The 19489-nt window shown below is 37.2% G+C and overlaps 2 protein-coding genes across 2 annotated transcripts in view; both read right to left on the bottom strand.

Moving 5' to 3' along the window:
• Positions 1-2585: 2585 nt before the first annotated feature.
• Positions 2586-7206, bottom strand: LOC139708541 (UDP-glucuronosyltransferase 2B18-like). The gene is made up of 4 exons (XM_071620483.1): positions 6349-7206; positions 5470-5713; positions 4183-4402; positions 2586-2871 (listed from the first exon to the last, which is right to left on the bottom strand). Exons 1-4 carry the CDS (start codon positions 7204-7206, stop codon positions 2586-2588), a joined length of 1608 nt encoding a protein of 535 aa, XP_071476584.1.
• An 8910-nt stretch (positions 7207-16116) lies between these two features.
• Positions 16117-19489, bottom strand: part of LOC139708540 (guanylate cyclase soluble subunit beta-2-like) — a 41746-nt gene continuing 38373 nt past the window's right edge. The window contains exons 11-14 of the mRNA XM_071620482.1: positions 17924-18072; positions 17473-17619; positions 16642-16796; positions 16117-16342 (exon numbers count right to left, since the gene is read on the bottom strand). Of these exons, the coding sequence (XP_071476583.1) occupies positions 16117-16342; positions 16642-16796; positions 17473-17619; positions 17924-18072 (677 nt within the window). The remainder of the gene's footprint in view (positions 16343-16641; positions 16797-17472; positions 17620-17923; positions 18073-19489) is intronic.

Here is a 19489-nt window from a genome sequence, read left to right as displayed (position 1 = left end):
ATCGTTGTACTCATGTGACATCACAAGCTATATTAGTCTTTTCATCTAGCCGTGACTGAGCAGAAACTTCAAAAATTCATAATTTTTAACGAATTGTCCGATTTTGCTCAAACTCTCACTGATGTGTTCTACTAATATTGCTGCATTTACTCAACCCACATGTCTATGAAGGTGAACTTGTCCTTTAAGATGTAGCCCCATCAGTGTAACGGCAAGATAGAATTGCTATCATAGATAAGTCCGTTGTATGATACTGTAAGGCTGTATTTGCATTTTGCCCTAAAAAAAGGCATGAACATAATTATTGATTGCATCTCCTTAGACTTCATATTACCTGCGTACTGAACCTTTCCGAGACACTAATGCGTATTATTTACTCTCTACTTTACTTTCTCATGATAGAAACTAAATGCATAAATGGAATATGATATAGAATGCATATTGTATGATCGAAGATGAGGATTTTATTGACAAGCATGTAGTGTACGGGTAACGAGGATATTATATGAACAAAGCTCATTAGACACATGGCAGACAGACAAACTTCATTATTGCTTACACTCCTATGGGATATCTTAAAGTCGGGACAACATAAAAACACATGCGCGCGCAAAGTGAGAGGTAGTGTTACTTTTTTTTCTATGCACATTTATTTTCTTTCAATGAGGTGAGTAAAACGGCTGATCGACAGAAGTTAACTACTCACTTCATTAAACGTACTACACGCAGGGAAAAAAAAAATCTCCATGTTTGAATTCAGTCTCACATAGAGACGTAACATAAATTAAATGCCAGTTTCGAATGATTTGCATATATCTAAGAAAGATAAATTTCACGCCACAAACGTTGATATATTATTGTAACCTGCTATGTTACTCTCTAAAAAAGATCGAGTGAAAATATTCACTCTCGAAAGAGTGAATACAAAAAAGAGTGAATTTAGAGTGAATTTTGAGTGAAAATGTTCATTTTCACTCATTTTGGAGTGACCTCAGGGATCACTCGAAGATTTTGGAGTGATCCCTGAGGTCACTCGAAAACGAGTGAAAATGAACATTTTCACTCAAAATTCACTCCAATTTCACTCTAAATTCACTCTTTTTTGTATTTACTCTTTCAAGAGTGAATATTTTCTCTCGATCTTTTTTAGAGAGTACGTTATGTTATAACTATGATCGATGCATTAAAAAAAAAAATCATTCCAAAGTGTTACACGCTTTTAGAAGTGGCGGTTCAGTCATATTCACAAATGAAAATTACGTGTTGAGATTGGCAATATGACCTTACAAGTCTCTTCTCTGATTGTACATGTAGGGTCTCGCACACACACACACGCACACACACACACACACACTTTAAAACCACGTCATGGCATTGAACTCACTCTCAAAATGGCGTCATGGCTAAAATTTCAAAAACAACTTCCTCTCACGGCAATTTCGATAGCTTTTTAATTAGGTGTTTAATGACCACGAAGACAGTGACCCCATTCTGGAAATTTGTGAAGTTTAAATGTGAATAAATTATTCCCAACGAAAATAATGCTACATAATCAAGGGGAGAAACAGACTTTTGATTGGAAATATTTAGTAGGGAATGAATAAAAAATGGAATCAATGTAGAACCGGTAATAGTTCCTCACATTATTTGTTTTCTTTTCCGATACAATAATTTGTACTCTTCATTCTTTTAACCCATTCACTTCGGGAACCTGGTGAGCTGTGTATTAAGTCTATGAGGATTTCAGAATTCAGTATGGAAGGCGTTAAGCGTAGTGTCAAATTGTGATGGTTTTACATAATACATGTACTTAGAAATGCTTTGTCTTAAGTATTATCATAAATCATGGTTTAAATCTAATTGTAGCGTAAGTATATTTAATTCTCAATACTGATGTTGATTACAATACAAAATGAACGTTCATCAAAATCCAAGGATTAGTATACAATGTACTTTCAATACATTTGTTTGTGCAAAATGATGTTTACAGAATCAGAAACATAATTTTCACTCAAAGACATCCCTTAGAATAAAAAAAGAAAGATACAAATGCTTTGGAATTCAATTTTTGATAGCAAATCATAATTTGTACTCAGTGTAAATGAAATTGTTATATTGCTACAGATTCTTTTCTTTTTTTTCAAAACGACTTGGGAATGTAGGGCATGACATTTTTTATTCGATGATTTATCCGATTCTAAAATCATTTAGGTAGTCCAATGCTGGCATTCACAAACGATTTCCTACATGTAACTTGTCAAGTCATGCCTATCGCACATTCGATGACTATGGGAACAGAAGAACGGGGCTAACATTCAAGATGGATATGTAACATTATCTTTTGGGGTGTCTTTTTTTAATTACGCAATTGCACGTCAAATGATCATCAAGACAGAATGATGAAAGCCCCGTATTTTCCCTATGCTTATACAGTCCACGGATTCTGATAAATGATTCACACGAAACACTCCCTTTTTCTTTTTTTTTTCCTTTTTTTTTTTGAGGGGGGATTTTCTATGAATGGATACAACATGCCTTTTGTGCCAAATCCTGGTCACTTGAACAGATTGCAGTTCACACAAGTTTCAGTCATGTTTGCATTTGTATCGTGACAATACGCAACGTTTCAAAGTTCTGAATAGACAGCGAACAAGGGCGTATAGGATCAGCACAATGAGAAAAAGGCAGATGGTCAAAAATGCGAAGACGTCTAGCAGGCTACTCTCGACCAAAGTGAGATTTTTGTAAGAGGAGCGGAGGTGATCGCCGCCATGTTTCATCACGTGTTCTACCCAGAATGCAGCGCGTTCCCGCGGTGGTATCGGTCGATCACGAGAAATGGCGGACACACGTTTGGCATTCTTTGCATACCTGGAAATGATAAGGAATAAAAAGTTATGATATTATAATGGTTATCTACTTTCAGCCGGTCTTTTTTTTTTTTGGGGGGGGGGAGGTTCTTTACCCTGCTTTTTTCGTTATCATCAAAATTGTTATTCTTTAAAATGAGCATATGAATTTCCAATATCGCTACAAAAATGTTGAAAACATTTTGAATTCTCACCACCAATATGCAGAATAGTGGTACTTTAGACATCTCACTTCCGATATTGAATTTCTCGACCAAATCACCGTATCTTGCAGAAATGAGGTACTCCAAGACGAAAGTATCTTATTTCATATGTAACATTATTTATAGGTATTATAACGAGGTAGAATATTGTGGCACATTTTAACAATGGTAATGGTTATTTGTATGGCGCTATATCCACAGAAGTGTTCAACGCACTTATAAGGCTAAGTGGATGTGGAAAATCATAGAGAGAAACAATGCACAACAAAAAAACAAAATAAAACGGGAAAAACTACTTATATGCACATTTACATACATGTAATTTTGTATTATGTACATTTTTCGTACCTCTAACCAGCATGTCGTTTATGTCTAATAATTTCATAGTTACGTACAGCCATATGCGTCTTTTAGTTTCCCTTAATAATAATCTATTGTACAGTATGTCCCCCCCCCAAAAAAAAAAAAATACAATCAGATTTCCACATTGATAACCTTTAAAATCATTCAACAATCTAAATGCTATTTCAGGGAAAGAAACATTAACTTTTTACATACATTTTGCAGAAAGCATTATTCAATTTGGTTAAGTGGTCACATAGAAAGATGGATCGTTATAAAGCATTCAATGGGTTTGTTTGGAATTTGGAAAAAGTACAACAATAGATAAAAGTACAAATCATGAAGTATGACACGAATATAATACATTGTATGTATGCATAACCATAATGTATATGATGAGAAAAACAATGCACACTTGCATGGAATGAACAATTAAATCGAATCATGCAATATTTTGTCACGGTAAGCTAGTGAAGGATGATGTGCACACGCACATACACAAACACCCGCACACACACACACACACACACACATATATATATATATATATATATATATATATTCGGGAGAAAAAAAAATGTTACTTATGTGTATAACATTACACATGTTATATTCGTGTCAGACAGAACAAGGCCGAGCCAAAGGATTAAACAGTTTTAAAGAGTTTGACATGTATTTGCAGCATTGCCAAACTGTACAATCCGTGCCTGAGGAATAAAAGTATATCACTGCACAGGTGTGTGCTCCGACTTTGTAATAGGACCTACTTGTCATTGTTGAGGACCTCTCTCAAAGCAAACAGTATCGAGTCAGTAGTCAAGTTCATCCTGTCCAGGGCTACCCCAATACCCCGGGCCTTCACCCGCTCTGCTGTGTCGGGCTGGTCCCCCATGAGTGGTATGACGATCGTCGGTACGCCGTGGTAGACGAGCTCGTTGAGACCGTTGTTACCACCGTGAAACATGAAAAGTCTCGTCTTATTGTGACCTGAAGACAATTTTAGAGGAAAGAATACTTTGAATTTATTCCGACCCGTTGTACAATAAGATCCCCTTACAGAAAGTAAGTTTTGTCTTTCTAATATTTCTTTTTTTTTTCTCCCTCTCTGATTTCCTTACCAACTATTGATTTGTTTATTTGCGTATATGTGTTTGTGTGATTGTGTGTTATGTTTCCAGATGATGAGGTCCCGTGTATTAAAGATGACGCACAGATTCTGATATAAGTGAATGTTGACGAGGCCAATACACAAGTAAACTTTGATTGTGTTCAAACAAGTGTTTAAATATTCCTTGATCGTTTAAATGAAAATTTCCTCGGTTCGAGATTCGAAATTACGTGCTATAGATTGTATTACCACTCCTGTAGGTGTCAAAACAGTAAAAGAAATAATCAACTGTTCATTTTTTTACATACTTAAAACTATTGTATCAAATGTCAAAGAGCGTACAGTTCTACGATGAATTCAAAGTTTATTTTATGAAAATCGTTTTTTTTCAAATGGCTGAGATGTCCAAAAACAAAGTAAATCAAAGCAGTTCTACTGAAAGGTTGGTCCCACCTTTCCTTAGGATTGCTTTGTTTGGATATCCCAGCTATTTCGAAACCAATTTTCATCAAATGAATTTTAAATTCCTCTTTGAATTGTATGCTCTCTCATCATTCATTTGGGGCTTCTTATCTGAAGACAAAAAAAATATCATAAAAAACATTGGAAACCTGAAGCCCCATCTCGAGTAAAACTGTACCGATCTTTTAAACTGAAAGAGGGGTGTTCGTGAGGACTGAGCTAGATTATAGGCCTAATTCATGGCGGTGATAAGATGAAGTCGAAACATATTAACAACATGATAATCCTCATCCCTCGATCGTTCACTGTGTATCGTTCTTTCATAATCCACTCGTGTTTGGAAGACACATTAAATGAAAGACCTTGATTATATTTGTCTGTTCTTTTTTTTTTTGTCGTCGTAGTCGGCGAAAATATCAATTGGATATTTCTCCTAAACATCTCAGATATTTTTAATATTTCGGAAAAATAGAAAATATATTACCCAAAAGATCATTTTGTGGAATCCACGAGAGAGTCTTGACATTTGGCGGCAGCGTTCTATTAAGCGCTCCCACATCTTTCATGTGCCATATCACTTTCTGATCCAGCTGAGCAAAGGCGTCGGCAAAGACTTGGACAATGTCTGACTTGAGTGACGTCATGTCTGTTCCAAACGTAAAGTATGAACCGAGCGAGAATACGACAACCCCATGTTCTCCAGAGCTTGACATGAAGTCTTCAAGTTCCTGTTGTCAAGAATATAAAAGGAGAAGGAAGAAAGTTGATGAGACATTTAATTTGTCCGAGATATTTCAAAATTTCGAAGGGGGAGGGGTTTAATTCAATTCCTATTTTTATTCTATTTGGCAATTTTGACAAAATTTGGTAATGTTAATAATGTCAAGCTGCAAACGAGTTTGTGTTCGGATATCAAAGTAAGCATTAGGGATAAATTACGTTAATTTAGGCTTTGCATTAATTGACAATTAAGTTGGAACTGATTGAAAAACTGCCCTTCATCGACGTAAATGATCCCCTACTATTAGTGTGTAAGTAATGTAGTAGTCCTGGTAAAAACTTACGGGCATGCATATAATCAGGATGGAGTGGTTTCAACCACATTTGCTGAGGTTGCGGTCATCCAGTTTATGAAATCTGAAGTTGAATAGGTGCTGCCTTAATTAAAAAAAATCAGGTCATAAAATTACAAGATACTTAGTAATATCTTAATATGAGCAAAGAAAATATTCAAATGAATCATTATTCAAAGTAGTGTGAAATAAAAACCAAGATACGAATATTTGCTTAAGCAAAGCAAACAGAGAGCGAGATGAAAAAGGAGGGATAATGGAATGACTAATACCAAAGACAAACGTTATACCACCTGTGGTAATGCAATGGGAGGTCGTGCTGTCAGACCGCCGATGGGAATGATGTTCGGGGTAATGTGCATCGGGAATTCAAAGGCAAAATCAGTGTTCACCAACCAGAGCATGACGTCATTCCTGATGAGGTCAAGAAGGGTCAGTTCGCTTGGGCCTAAATTATGTTCGGCAATGAGGGCGTCATACATTTGCAAGGCATAGGGAAACCCAAATCTGAAGAGACCGATGAGTAAAGTGTTGCCAAGCCGCTGGTAGAAATCCATCTTTTGAGGTAAACCCGAAGTCACTTCCGGCATGAAGGAGGGATAAAGTGGATTACCGGCACTTAAATGGATGACAAGGGAAAGAGTTACCGGTGATTCTCCAATCACCGGAAGAGGTCCAATTTTCCTCGCAATAAGGAGCGGACATAACCACACGGTGTCCATAATCATCACATCGAATTCTCCCTTCCTTAATTCACGGATAACAGCGTCGTCTTCCAAGATCTTTTTGCAGTCTGCCTGGTAACCAGGTTCAAAGATCATTTGATATTTTACCAGCTGGGTGAACCATGATTCAAATACGATTTGTCTGATGGACTTGAATCGGTTTAGCACCTCATCGTTAGATCCAGAATGATTGAAGATCACGAAGTTAAGGTCCTTGTAGAGCGGATCCTTAGCCCTGTAACTATATGCGTCTCCTATGAGCATTGTGACGTTATGTCCTCGATCGACCAGTGCCTTCCCCACCAGCGATCCGGCCATGAAGTGACTCCCTGCTCCGTACTCGGAAGAGATGAGGATGTTACCTCCACTGACCGATGCAGCCAAGCTCACCAACACTACACAGAGCACTGCTACCCTATCCATGCTGGTAGAAAATGATGCCGGCACTGAACCTGGATATACATGAACACTCACGAATTTCACGTTTCAATAAACGACATGTGCTACAATCACGTCGGGACGTTAAATTTTGTGGCAATCCCACACCCTAGCATCTAAGAATACACAGCGTCAAACAGAGCAAATAATAGAACAGAATAATAGAACAACTAACAGGAAATGGAAGGGTTACGACCTTCCCGGGTAAACACTATGAACTTTAGACCCAACCACTTATTCATAGACAGGTCTGACATTCCCTGTTTCTTATTGTACCGTATAGCGCCCTATTGTAATCTGCAAACAGGTAGAAACCTCAAAAGCGTGTACTGTACTGTTTCCTTCGTGACCGGAACGTGTGGACATAGTGAGAGAATATCTATACAAGAACCGAATGGTGTTGATTCTTCCCCTTAACGTCTTCTGGTAGCCAGGTGGTAGCAGGGGCAGCAAAACGTCTTTATGTACATAGTGTTAGTGTATGCGTGTCCTTGTTTGTGTGTGCGTGTGTGTGTTGTGGAGGTATAGTACTCTCAGGAGAATAAAGAAAATTGCACTGTATTCAAAGTATCTTAAGAATCCAAAGTATCGAATCAATATATACATGTTTATCATAATTACAGAAACAAAGTCAATTCTAAGTTACGCTAGAAGAAGGGAAATTATCATAGTAATGAATCTTCAGAATATTCATAATCTTAAGAATATTCATAGTTATATCAAAGCTACAAGGATAACTATATGAACAGGGTTTTGAACAGGGCTTTTAAACGGTCAGGAAAAAGTGCAATATTGTATTTTACAATCGAATGTGCAATGATTGTGTCATGAATATGCCATTGTTCATACAGTTGATTCATTTTTTGTCTCGCCCACCGGAGGTGAAGGCGAGACTAAGGGATCCAAATAGCGTCCGTCCGTCGTCCGTCACAAATGTTAAAGTTTACCTGCTAGACTCTCTTATGATGCATAACTCGGCAACTCTTACAGCAATGGCAGCCACACTTGGGTGATAGAAGCACTAGGGGTATCTTCATGTTATGGTGTTGTCGGAGGTCATGTGATGATGTCAAAGGTCATTTCAGGTCATCAATATTATATCAAAGAGTATGTGCAAGACTCTTTTCTATGTTAAAGTTTACCTGCAAGACTCTCTTTTGACAAATAACTTCACATAAGTTGCTTGGATTACAACCTAACTTGGGTCATAGATGCACTGGGGGTACCTTCATGTTATGGCGCCGTTGGAGGTCACACGATAAGGTCAAAGGTCATTTGAGGTCATACGTTAAAGTTTACTTGCAAGACTCTTATCACACGTAACTCGACACATGTTGCTACAATGGCAGTCAAACTTGGGTGATGGATGCAATGGGGGTACCTTCATGTTATGGTGCCGTAAGAGGTCACATGATAAGGTCAAAGGTCATTTGAGGTCATACGTTAAAGTTTACTTGCAAGACTCTCTTATCACACGTAACTCGACACATGTTGCTACAATGGCAATCAAACTTGGGTGATGGATGCACTGGGGGTACCTTCATGTTATGGTGCCGTAAGAGGTCACATGATAAAGGTCAAAGGTCGTTTGAGGTCATACGTTAAAGTTTACTTGCAAGACTCTCTTATCACACGTAACTCAGCACATGTTGCTACAATGGCAATCAAACTTGGGTGATGGTAGATGTCTCTTGGGAAGTTGAAGGTAACTACAAGGTCAAAGGTGACAGATGGGGTCAACGAACTTTTAGGGCCCAATGTTAAGTTTTTAGGGCGCATTTCGTTTATGGCTCATAACTTTTGATCCCCATGTCCGTTTGTGACCAAACTTGGACGGCAGATATCCCTTGGGAAGTTAAAGGTCATCACAAGGTCAAAGGTCACAGAAAGGGGTCAACAAATTTTTAGGGCCCAATGTTAAATTTTTATGGCGCATTTTGATTATGGCTCATTACTTTTGATCCCTTTGTCCGTTTGTGACCAAACTTGGATGGTAAATGTCCCTTAGGGTGTTGAAGGTCACCACAAGGTCAAAGGTCATAAGTAGGTCTATTAACTTCTGGGAGTTATAAAAAATATTAATTCCTTGTACGCGAATGGGCGAGACACAATTTGGCGATTGCCTTGTTTTAACAATAATGGTCGAAATTGTAAATACTGTCCACTTCCATCTTCACGTCGAAAAAAAAAAACTTACCCCAAAATTATCATGCCCACTCTATGGTTCTACTTTGGTTTAAACACAGGACAAATACGATATGTAGCTATCGATATACATGTTTTAAGATAGAGTTTGATTTTATCTATAAATCCCTGGTGTAATACTATGTTTGATTCATCACTAAAGGATGTTGTGTTTCCAAAGTGTTTTAAAAGATTTAAACTGATATCTATTTACAAAGGAGGTAATGAGGATTGATATAAACAAATTCCAGAAATCTGTTTTATGACCTTAAATTTTCCTCATGTAATATTATGTGAACGCTTTCCATTTTTTCAAGTTTGCAGATTTTTAGTTTCGTAATGATTCAAATGTTCTTGGTTCAGCTTTCAATAATGAACTTAACTTTTTAATGATTGGTTTCAAGAAAATATGAATAGAATTAAAAAAAAATCAAATATTTAGAAACGTATACAAATATTTATAACAAACTGAAAACTGCACTCTCATTCTACTCAACAGATGTGAAAGGATATTTCTTGAAAATATATGATGTTCACAAAGCTGCGTATGTTTAAATGTATCTGCTTAGAAGTAATGAGATACGATGCTCTTAACATTTTGATTTTGCAGGAAAAAAATGAATAAATTAAAAAAAAAAGGGTAGGTACATACTGTGCAGGAAGGGCTGAAAATGTAGACTACCCAACTTGACATGAGTTCTCGCAATGAACATTGATAAATTTCGACCCTAAAATTTGGAATGGTCTCTAAAGTGTTAGCAAGCAGAGTGCTTCTATAGTTGCATTCTAGAGGAGACATAGAGAATGTAAATCCTTCACTGCAATAATGCTTTCTAGTAATAGACCCATTGTTATGGACGCCATGTAGCATATATCAATATATTTTCCTTTCTTCTTTCTTGAACTGTTTTGTATTGTATTTTTCGTGGATTCAATTTATATACATCATTATTATAATATAAAAAGAAACTCTTTGAAAGGTTAATGGTTTTTGTGTCTTCCTCCACACTTTGTGTCGCATGCAATTTCCATGCCGTTTTGTATTGTTCATTCCTTTTACGCAAGTTACAAGTGCAAGTTGCGGAAATACAGATGTAAATGAACCAAAAAAAATAATAATAAATTTGAAATGATTTCAGCAACTTGATTGTTACATGTCTGGCAATGTGCGTGTGATTAACAGGGAAAACGAGAGACATGTGCATTTCTTCAGGTTTTGACATATTGCATCCCATACTGATAATAATAGTTATCTTTTAGGCAGTCCAGTTTATACATTATGTCCAGTTAATACATTATGTGATCCTTAAGCTGTGGCATAGTGGATAAGACTCTCGACTCCCAGTCGGAGGACCCGAGTTCGATTACCGCCCAGTGTTTACGTCCTTTGACAAGATGTTTTTACCCACAATGTCCCTCTCGACCCAGGTGTATAAATGGGTACCTGGCAACGCTGGGGTAATGATAATGGCAGGGCCCTCTGGTAGAGCAGTGGCAACACTGAAGAGGCTACCCTGGATAAATACGACCTTATTATTTTATTTATTGATAGTTCGAAAACCATTATTATGAGGTAGTACTCTCATTGATATGAGTAATAGCTGAATAGAGTATAATTTCGTTGGAGATTATTTGAATATGAAAGCATGAATCAGTTTCATTAAATCCATGAGTAATTTTAAAATTGTTAAGTTCCAGATTTTGGTCAAATTCTTACCCTCTGTACAAAATTGAACTTTACACAGGTACCAATGATGTGTATTTGAGTGTGTGCTTAAAGTGACCCTGAAAAATAGACATAAATGCCACGAATACCGCCTTTTCAGAGTTCTGCTGACTAGGCTTCTGGTCTCTTGCTCCTAGGCACATGAATGCTTTAACAATCATTCATGATGGATAATGCTTGCCCTGGGCACTGCTAGTCTGAATTCATGTCAAAGAGTAAAATTGCATGCACATGAAAAAAAGTAAGCACATGTTTTCATGTACTTGCAGACACTACATTTCAGGATGAATAACGACTAGCTGTGATAGTGGAATTTCTCATGAATATGTAATAGAGCATTCAAACCCAGTCCATTGTTCAGGACCATTGTCTGGGTGTTAACCACACATTTCCATGCACACCCATTGTCCCTTGTGTAAAGTTAAAGTTTTGTACAGAGGGGCGAAAATAGAGCAAAATCTGAACCCTAACTTGAAAAGAGATTTTCAATTCAATGAAACAGAAATGTGCCTTCATTTAAATTACTTCCAACAAAATTGTACACTATTCAGCTATTGCTCATATTTTATCAATGTTAGTGTTATCTGATATATGGTTTTTCAACTATTAGGGATTAAAAGTGAGAAATACTTTTTGTAACGCCTAGTACAAACAAACACAAAAAAAAAGAAATATTGAATGAATAAAAAGGAAGAAGAAAGGACAAGCAAGGAAGGAATAATAGGAAAAGACTTAAAAGCATAATTTACCATTTGCAGATGAAACAAAAACCCAAAATTAATGCTTTAAAATATTTACACAAATGTGAGTTAGGGATAGAAACAACCACTGTATGAAATTGAATCTGTATAATCGATGTCAAGTATTGGTAAATATACAAAATGTGAACAATAGATAAAATAAAGCTGTTTCCAGACTAAACCGTATACAGTTATGGTTTAATGAGAAAAATCGTGATATCTCCTTATATTTTAGGCTTTATCGCAAAAATTGTATACAGTACAATGTTTTTGTGATACAACTGACCTACACATATGCATCGAAAGTGATATCATTAACATTTTTTTTAAATCACTGTTCCCAAAGGTAAACCAGACCTTTAAGTGTACAAGGAAAAAAAGATCAAATGGAGGGGAGTTGAAGGGTCAAAACCAATGTACATGATATTGGTGATGAGAAATGTATATCATACACGCCATCACACGTTTTCAAGCACACACACACAGATATTACATGTACTGTATATATATTATATATAAATATATATATATATATATATATATATATATATATATATATATCCTTTTCTACATTATAGAAAATATTATATTTTAGAAAAGATTTCGAAGTAGGGTGGTAATGCATTTCAGTCCAACAGTGTTATTTATTCAGACCAAATTTTCGACGAATACATTCAGAATTGTCATTGTCGACCCTGAGGAAGACGAATGTATTCGTCGAAAATTTGGTCTGAATAAATAACACTGTTGGACTGAATTACATAACCACCCTTCTTCGTCATCTTTGCTGTACTGGTACCAACACGCGGACTACAAGTATCATTATACCATTATATACATATACATATACATATACATATACATATATATATATATATACATATATATATATATATATATATGACAAATTATTACAGGCTTATTCGGTGGGAGCCAAAAGAGGCTCAAATGTTTATTTCTACACGAAATTGAGAACATGATTTGCACGGGTGTAGATGATAACTGTGACAAAGAAGTTTAAAGTAACCTGTGAAAGGACAATAGTCATAAATACATTATGTGTAATCATGCTGTGTCATATATGATGCATATCCCTTATGTTTACATATCAGCAGTTAACTGGTCATTTTTTTCTGTCCCGTTTCCTTTTCCCAATGCCAGCTAATGCCCTATATAGGGCCTAAATTAAATGGTCTAAATAATTACTAGTCGGCGATTATAGTCATAATGCAATCACATACCTATTACAGCTAGGATGGAAATCGTTGTATTGCTAGCAGTGACATCACATCCGGTGATGCAATTCAAGAATTTGATCAGTTGCCGACGATCTATACTGAAAAGATGACTTCGGTAACCATGATAATTAAAACCTTCTCTATCGTTGTGAGATAACACTGAGAGTAATGTTTTCCCTCGATCCAATACTTTTTACTTTAAGTAAAAAGTATTAACTAATAATTATACTATATTTATAATATAAAAAGGCAATCTCTCTTGGAAAATATAACATTAAGCAGAGAGATTTATATCACACAACCGAAAAGGCAATATCCAGTTATTACCACATAACTAACAAGAAAAGAGTAGATTAGCAACAATAAAGAGGCATACAAAGTGTTCTAACGAAAATGGGTTTGGAGGTTTATAAACTTTCAATAGTGCAGGGAATTTTGTGTTCAAATGCAATTATGATAGAGTTGATACACCACGGTCAGATGCTGTTTAATGAGAAAAGAAAGATTTTTAAAAATTCATTGTAAACTTGTATTCTAATTGTAATCGTATTTCGAAATATGCTAAGACTTTCAAATTAGTACCAAAAGAGAGTTTTTGTTTTCTATTTATTTATTTTTAAGATGTAAAACTGCGACATTCAATCGGGCTAACTTCTGACTGGTCAGGTACGAACGAGACATGCAGAGAAAATGAAAAAAAAATTCACAGTCAAATAAGCGTTTAGTGATAGCTTGTGCTAAATAATCGCTTTCCTCCATATTTCGTTGCTAGGTGTCCCTCAACATCTTTCTAGAAGTTCTAAGTTTGATGGTGATCGGTGCAAACTGTCTAAAACAATTAAAGTCTGAATATATCAACTCGCCCTGTTGCATTATTTTGCCACGTCCTATGGATTTGGAACCTCCCTTTGGTATGTAGTTGCAACTGTATATTTATAGTCCATATAGATTTCAGAATCCGTCAAAGAAAAGTAATGTCACTGTTCATAAACATAAGTAATTGCCGCTGAAATATTACATCCTTTGTGTGTTTCATTTTGGTTTTCCACAAAAGGAAGGTGAAATCCACACGAACAAATCAATGTATTTCCGTTTCACTGCATTTCACCTCGGTTCTCGAAGTATCCCTTAGACAAACCTGCTTTGAATGAAAGGTTTGGTAATCATGGTGCGCGGTCATTGAAGCTGAGATCTCGCCATGATGAATAGATTACGACAAACATAATGGAAAAAATGAACGTGAAATGTAGTGGATAAGGTTTCTTTAAATTCAGGTGAAATTCATAGCACGATCATTATTCACTATTTGTCTATATCTAAGGCAATGAAAGGGATTCGTGTCAGACATAACTCGCTTGAAAAAGGGGGCTTTAATCACATATAATATTCTATCCCAATACGTCTTCTTAAGAGGTCTTAAGAGGTGCTTAAGCTGTTTCTACTTCTGCTTTAGGCCACAACTGTTGCTTGTATTAAGAACCGATCTTTTCCTTTAAAAAAAGACGGCGGAAGTTCTAAGATCTGCGTCAGTGCGCTAGCAAAGTCTTCTCTTTGACACAGAATGCACTTTAGTAGACAGCCATAAACACTGGCCCGTGTTCCCTTGCCTCTGGGGTTGCACTCTACTCCTTAAATCCACTCTTTGCCCTCCTCACCGTGAGCGGTATTTGTAAACTATAGAGGTGACTTGTTTTCTTTCTAGAGTGCCGCGGTACACTTCTCTTTCTTAAGTTCCCATGGTGCTATACTCGACGCTACCGTCCACTATTTCATGGAAGTAACGACAAGACCGCCCCTCATAAGATTGAACAAATGCTAGATGAGAGTTTGCCTGATGCAGGAAGCCGAGTTGAGAGCGAGAAGAGAGAGGGCGAGTCGATGATGGGCGAACCAAGTGCATTTTTCGTTGGAACGCAGGCATCCTTCAAAGACGCTCTACTATTCGTTGCAAAAGCTCCTCTTATTTGGTCGGGTTCAGGTGTGGTAGGATGTCGAAATCCGGCTTCACTCTTCGCCCCGTGATCTGAGTATTGACAAGATTCAAGAACCAAGGACAAGTATATTATTCCAAAGCAGGTCCATCTGATTCGCATAATCATATTTCCGAATTACAATGCTTATGGCGTATGTGTGGGGTAAAACACTCCCGTTTAGGCATACTCCTAGTAGAAAGTAGACGTGTGTGGACATAACACACAAGAACGATAATGTTGACATCATCGCATCGTATATCTGACCCTTCAACAAGCTTCATGACTTTGTGATTGTGACTTTATAATGTGTTTTGGGTTGTTGTTGTTTTTTGCATAATCAGTTGTATCGCAAAACACCACAACTGGACAAATATTCTACAATAAAGCCGCAATTATAAGGAAGTATCACTATTTTTTCTCAATAAACATTCACGGTGACGGTATATCCTTGAAACGGGTTGTAATAAAACTATTGTTCACATTTTGTATTTATTTGATAATACCTGACATTGATTATACTGATTAACATTTCATGTTGGTTATCTTAATACTAAATTCACATTCTTAGAACTATTCTGAAGCCCTAAAGCTGGGTTTTCTTTTTGTCGGCAAGGGTTAGCAAAGAGCTTCACGATGCCTTCAAGAATTTCCCGACGTTTACACATTCGGACGGTTTTTCTTTATCATTTGCCCATCATTACCCAATAATATAAGGAATGTATTATAAAGTCTGTATTCTGGTGGAGTCACACAATTGGAAAATGGCACGTGACTGTCATAGGAATATAGAATTATCAATAGTTCGTTCGAAGTTGGCTCCAAAGTTGGTCAAATACCATCAACAGCCGAAGCAACTACGATGTCCACAAGGCGGCTACACGATGGCACCCGAACTGCACAAGAAGGCTATACGAAGATGAGATTCTTAATTCTACAAAACACTGAAAGGAAACATCATAATGATCGTGGCTCCACGAAGATTTTGACTGCTTTCGGCGACGCATTCGAAAAGTCCCTATTTTCTGTTCAATGGGCTAACTACCTGGTATTGAGATTCCATTTGACGAAGGTTCGACGTCGATTGCGATTCCATGTGACAAAGGTTCGACGTCGCCCGAGTCCTCAGCTTTATCAGCTACGTTCGTGGCGCCCTCAACGCTGGGTCGCGTGATGAAGTATGTCATCATGTCGCCCTTTCCTTTGATGTGCACACTCCCTCTGACTTCTGCGTGGAATTTTGTCTCCACACCCTTGAGCAAACTAGTAATTACACGTAGAATTAAAAGAATCATTTATTGCTTTGTCTGTCTTTGTTTTCTTACTTATTCCCCTTTTCAGGGAGAATGTCATGATAACAATTTGAGATAAAAAGATATATGTATATTTACGTTTAACATAATTGGGCGAATAAAGAGAGTTACTGCGCTCCCTGTCAAGTTTCCATAAGAATATTAGAATGTGTATTCTTTAAATTAATATCTTGAGTGTCTCCTCAATATCTGAAGGCAAACAAGAAGGAAACAACAAAAGAAAAGATTGAAAGCAAATTGAAGACTCACTTGACCACTGCTTCGCTGGCGTGGATCTTTCCCGCAGCTCCATGGCTCTCCATCCGAGAGGCGGTGTTCACCGTGTCGCCGAACAGACAGTACCGTGGCATCTTGACCCCAACCACGCCCGCTACGACGGGACCAGTGTGAGCACCAACACGGATCTTTGAAAAATTAGAATTGATTATTGTTTACGAAGGACAAGAAGAAAAGTGTTTTACTCTAAAGAAAAAAAAAAAACTTTGTAAGGAAAACGATTTCAATAGGAGAAGCTATGCTTGAGTTTTAACAATTATCATAAAGAATAACGGATGATTTAGGTTTAAGAAAAGATACAATGCTTGAGTAGTAAGTTGAACCCGCATGAATGCTCTATGGCATTCTCGAGAACGGAACTAGTCTCTGCCCGTGACCGTGACAGTTACGGTAGCAGACATCCATTGACGTTATTGATCAGCTCATTGTGATTTTGTGTTCATTTTCCTTTGACAATAATATATTAATAGTAAGATGTAACAGAAATGTATTAGCGTATAATTCGGAATCGACCAATCAGAGAAGAGAATTCCTTTGCCTGCCTTAGACTGATTTAGATTTGATACAGATGTACGGGATTACTATTTGTAAACTTCCACGCGTTTAAATACGAAATATCGCACGCCGCTCATTTCACTCATCCCAATATATTACCTATCAGTCATGTTTAGTGTTGTGTGCGACGCGCAAACAATTTAGGCGTGAATATAATAACACGTAATTACTCGCCCTTTCGTGTGGTATGGAATTGGGTGCGGCATTACCCCCACACTCTAAGCTTTACTCCACCAGCCGACGTTTTACCTGTATGCAATGATCCTTAACAGGGGACGTCAGAGTGGGCGCAAGGTCCAGCGCGTCTAGACCGAAAGAGATGACCCGTTCAGTGTGTGTCTTACTGAAAACCGGAAGTCCTCCAACTACCATGTACGCATCCCCAATTGTCTCCACCTGCGGTCAAGAGGATTGATGGCATTACTGGTTATAGTTTATGCAGCCCAATGCCCCCTCCCTCACCATGAAAAGACTAGTGTATCAAGAAATCAACATCTTCATTTATTCTTCACAGCTGATTTTTTCCCCTGTTCAAATAAACATATTAATGAAATTACGTTCCATGCATACCATCTGGCATAAGAATATACGAAAACTTTTGCATGTATCAAAAAGAAAAATTATTTCTAAGTCTGTAATACAAGACCAAGAAAAAAATGCACATATTATGACTGTATTAACGAGAGACGAGGAAAGATACCTTGTAGATATTGTAAACGGTGGTTAGTTTGTCGAACTGGCTGTATATTTCGTTGAGAAAGTGAACGACTTGTATAGGCTGGCACTGAGAGCACATGTCAGTAAACTTGACGATGTCGCTAAACATGACCGTCACTTCGGGGAATTCACCTGGTTGAGTAGAGTGGGAACGAACAGAAATATGAGAGCTGCGAAATATTGCAAATTTTGATGATGGGTCTACACTATACGGATAGACTAATTCTGTATCTCATATATCATATGACTCTCGCTTTTGTGTACATGTACCGGCCCTGCCAGAAAGAACACAGTGTCCCACAGTGTGTAACACGATGTAAAACACAGTGAACACAGTGTGAAAACGGTGTGAAATCTCTCCACACTGTTAAATTCGAGCGCTTTAACATTGGGGAACACATCTGTGAAAAACTACACCACAATGTGAAATCACCTTCACACTGTTAAATTCGAGCGCATTCGCATAGCCGATTGTGTCAACACATTGTGCAAACACAGTATGTACACTATGTTCTTTCCAGCAGTAAACTGGATAAATCTAGAGTGAGGTATTCATAACAAAGAGTATAGGTTTTCACGGCCAATTTCGCACTTTTGTCAGTCCATTTGATAAAAGGTTCATTCACTTTAGCGAAAATCCTCGTCACTGCATATTCTGGCATTCAAAATTGCAAGTTGGTCATTCAATTTAGTATTTTGATCAATGAAATTTGCACATGTGCCTTTCGACTTCGTAAAACGAGCATTTGGCACATGCTCTTCAGTCATTCAAATTCGCCAACACTGGCCGAAAGGGGTATTTCAGTCATTCAATTTCGCGTATGGCAGTCAAATTTCTAACATGTTCATTCAAATTAAGGTCATGTTATTTCTTTTTTGAAAAGGTGATAACATTTGAGCGCGTATTTCTATGTGACTTTTTGTTTCATCCACGCAGTGTCAAGCAGAAAAAGTATCATATTTTTGACCATCGAGAACTCGAGTTTGTTGTTCTGTAACGCCCCTTTTCTTTCATACATGTCATTCTAGGCCTACATGTACCAATACTACAGATTAACTTCATCTTCTTACAGTCATGACAACACAAATTAGATACAGACGTATTTCTCAAGAAGGCAGAAAAGGAATTCGAGGAACATTTGATGATCATAACCTTGACTTCCTAGAACTGGCTGACACACTTTGAATAAAGCGCTCAACGGCCAGATAAGTTGTGGCCACATGATGCACTATAATCTTCGGACTGGAAGAATCACTAAGCACACTGAAGAAAAAAAAAAACTGTTGCCAAAATCTTTAAAATAAGTACGAAGATATGAAAGTAATGACGCTTGCAAAACGATAACTATGTTGACAAAAAAAAAAATAAAGAAAGAATCAAAGCGTAAACATGCGTTCTAAATTGACTGCAAAAGATGTTGAAGTGGATGCCCCCAAAATGAATTTGAATGAACGAGTGCAGCATGTCCGTGATCACGTGACTATATCATTCTAAATTGAATGAACGAATAACGAAATGGTGCTTGTTTTACGAATTAGAATGAGGCTA

This window comes from Diadema antillarum, unplaced genomic scaffold (genome assembly GCF_040938485.1).
Source record: "Diadema antillarum isolate AM-2024a unplaced genomic scaffold, OU_Dant_1.0 seq00001348_RagTag, whole genome shotgun sequence".
Lineage (NCBI taxonomy): Eukaryota > Metazoa > Echinodermata > Echinoidea > Diadematoida > Diadematidae > Diadema > Diadema antillarum.
The sequence above is the reverse complement of the archived record's forward strand: the minus strand, read 5'-3'. Positions and strand labels throughout refer to the sequence as shown.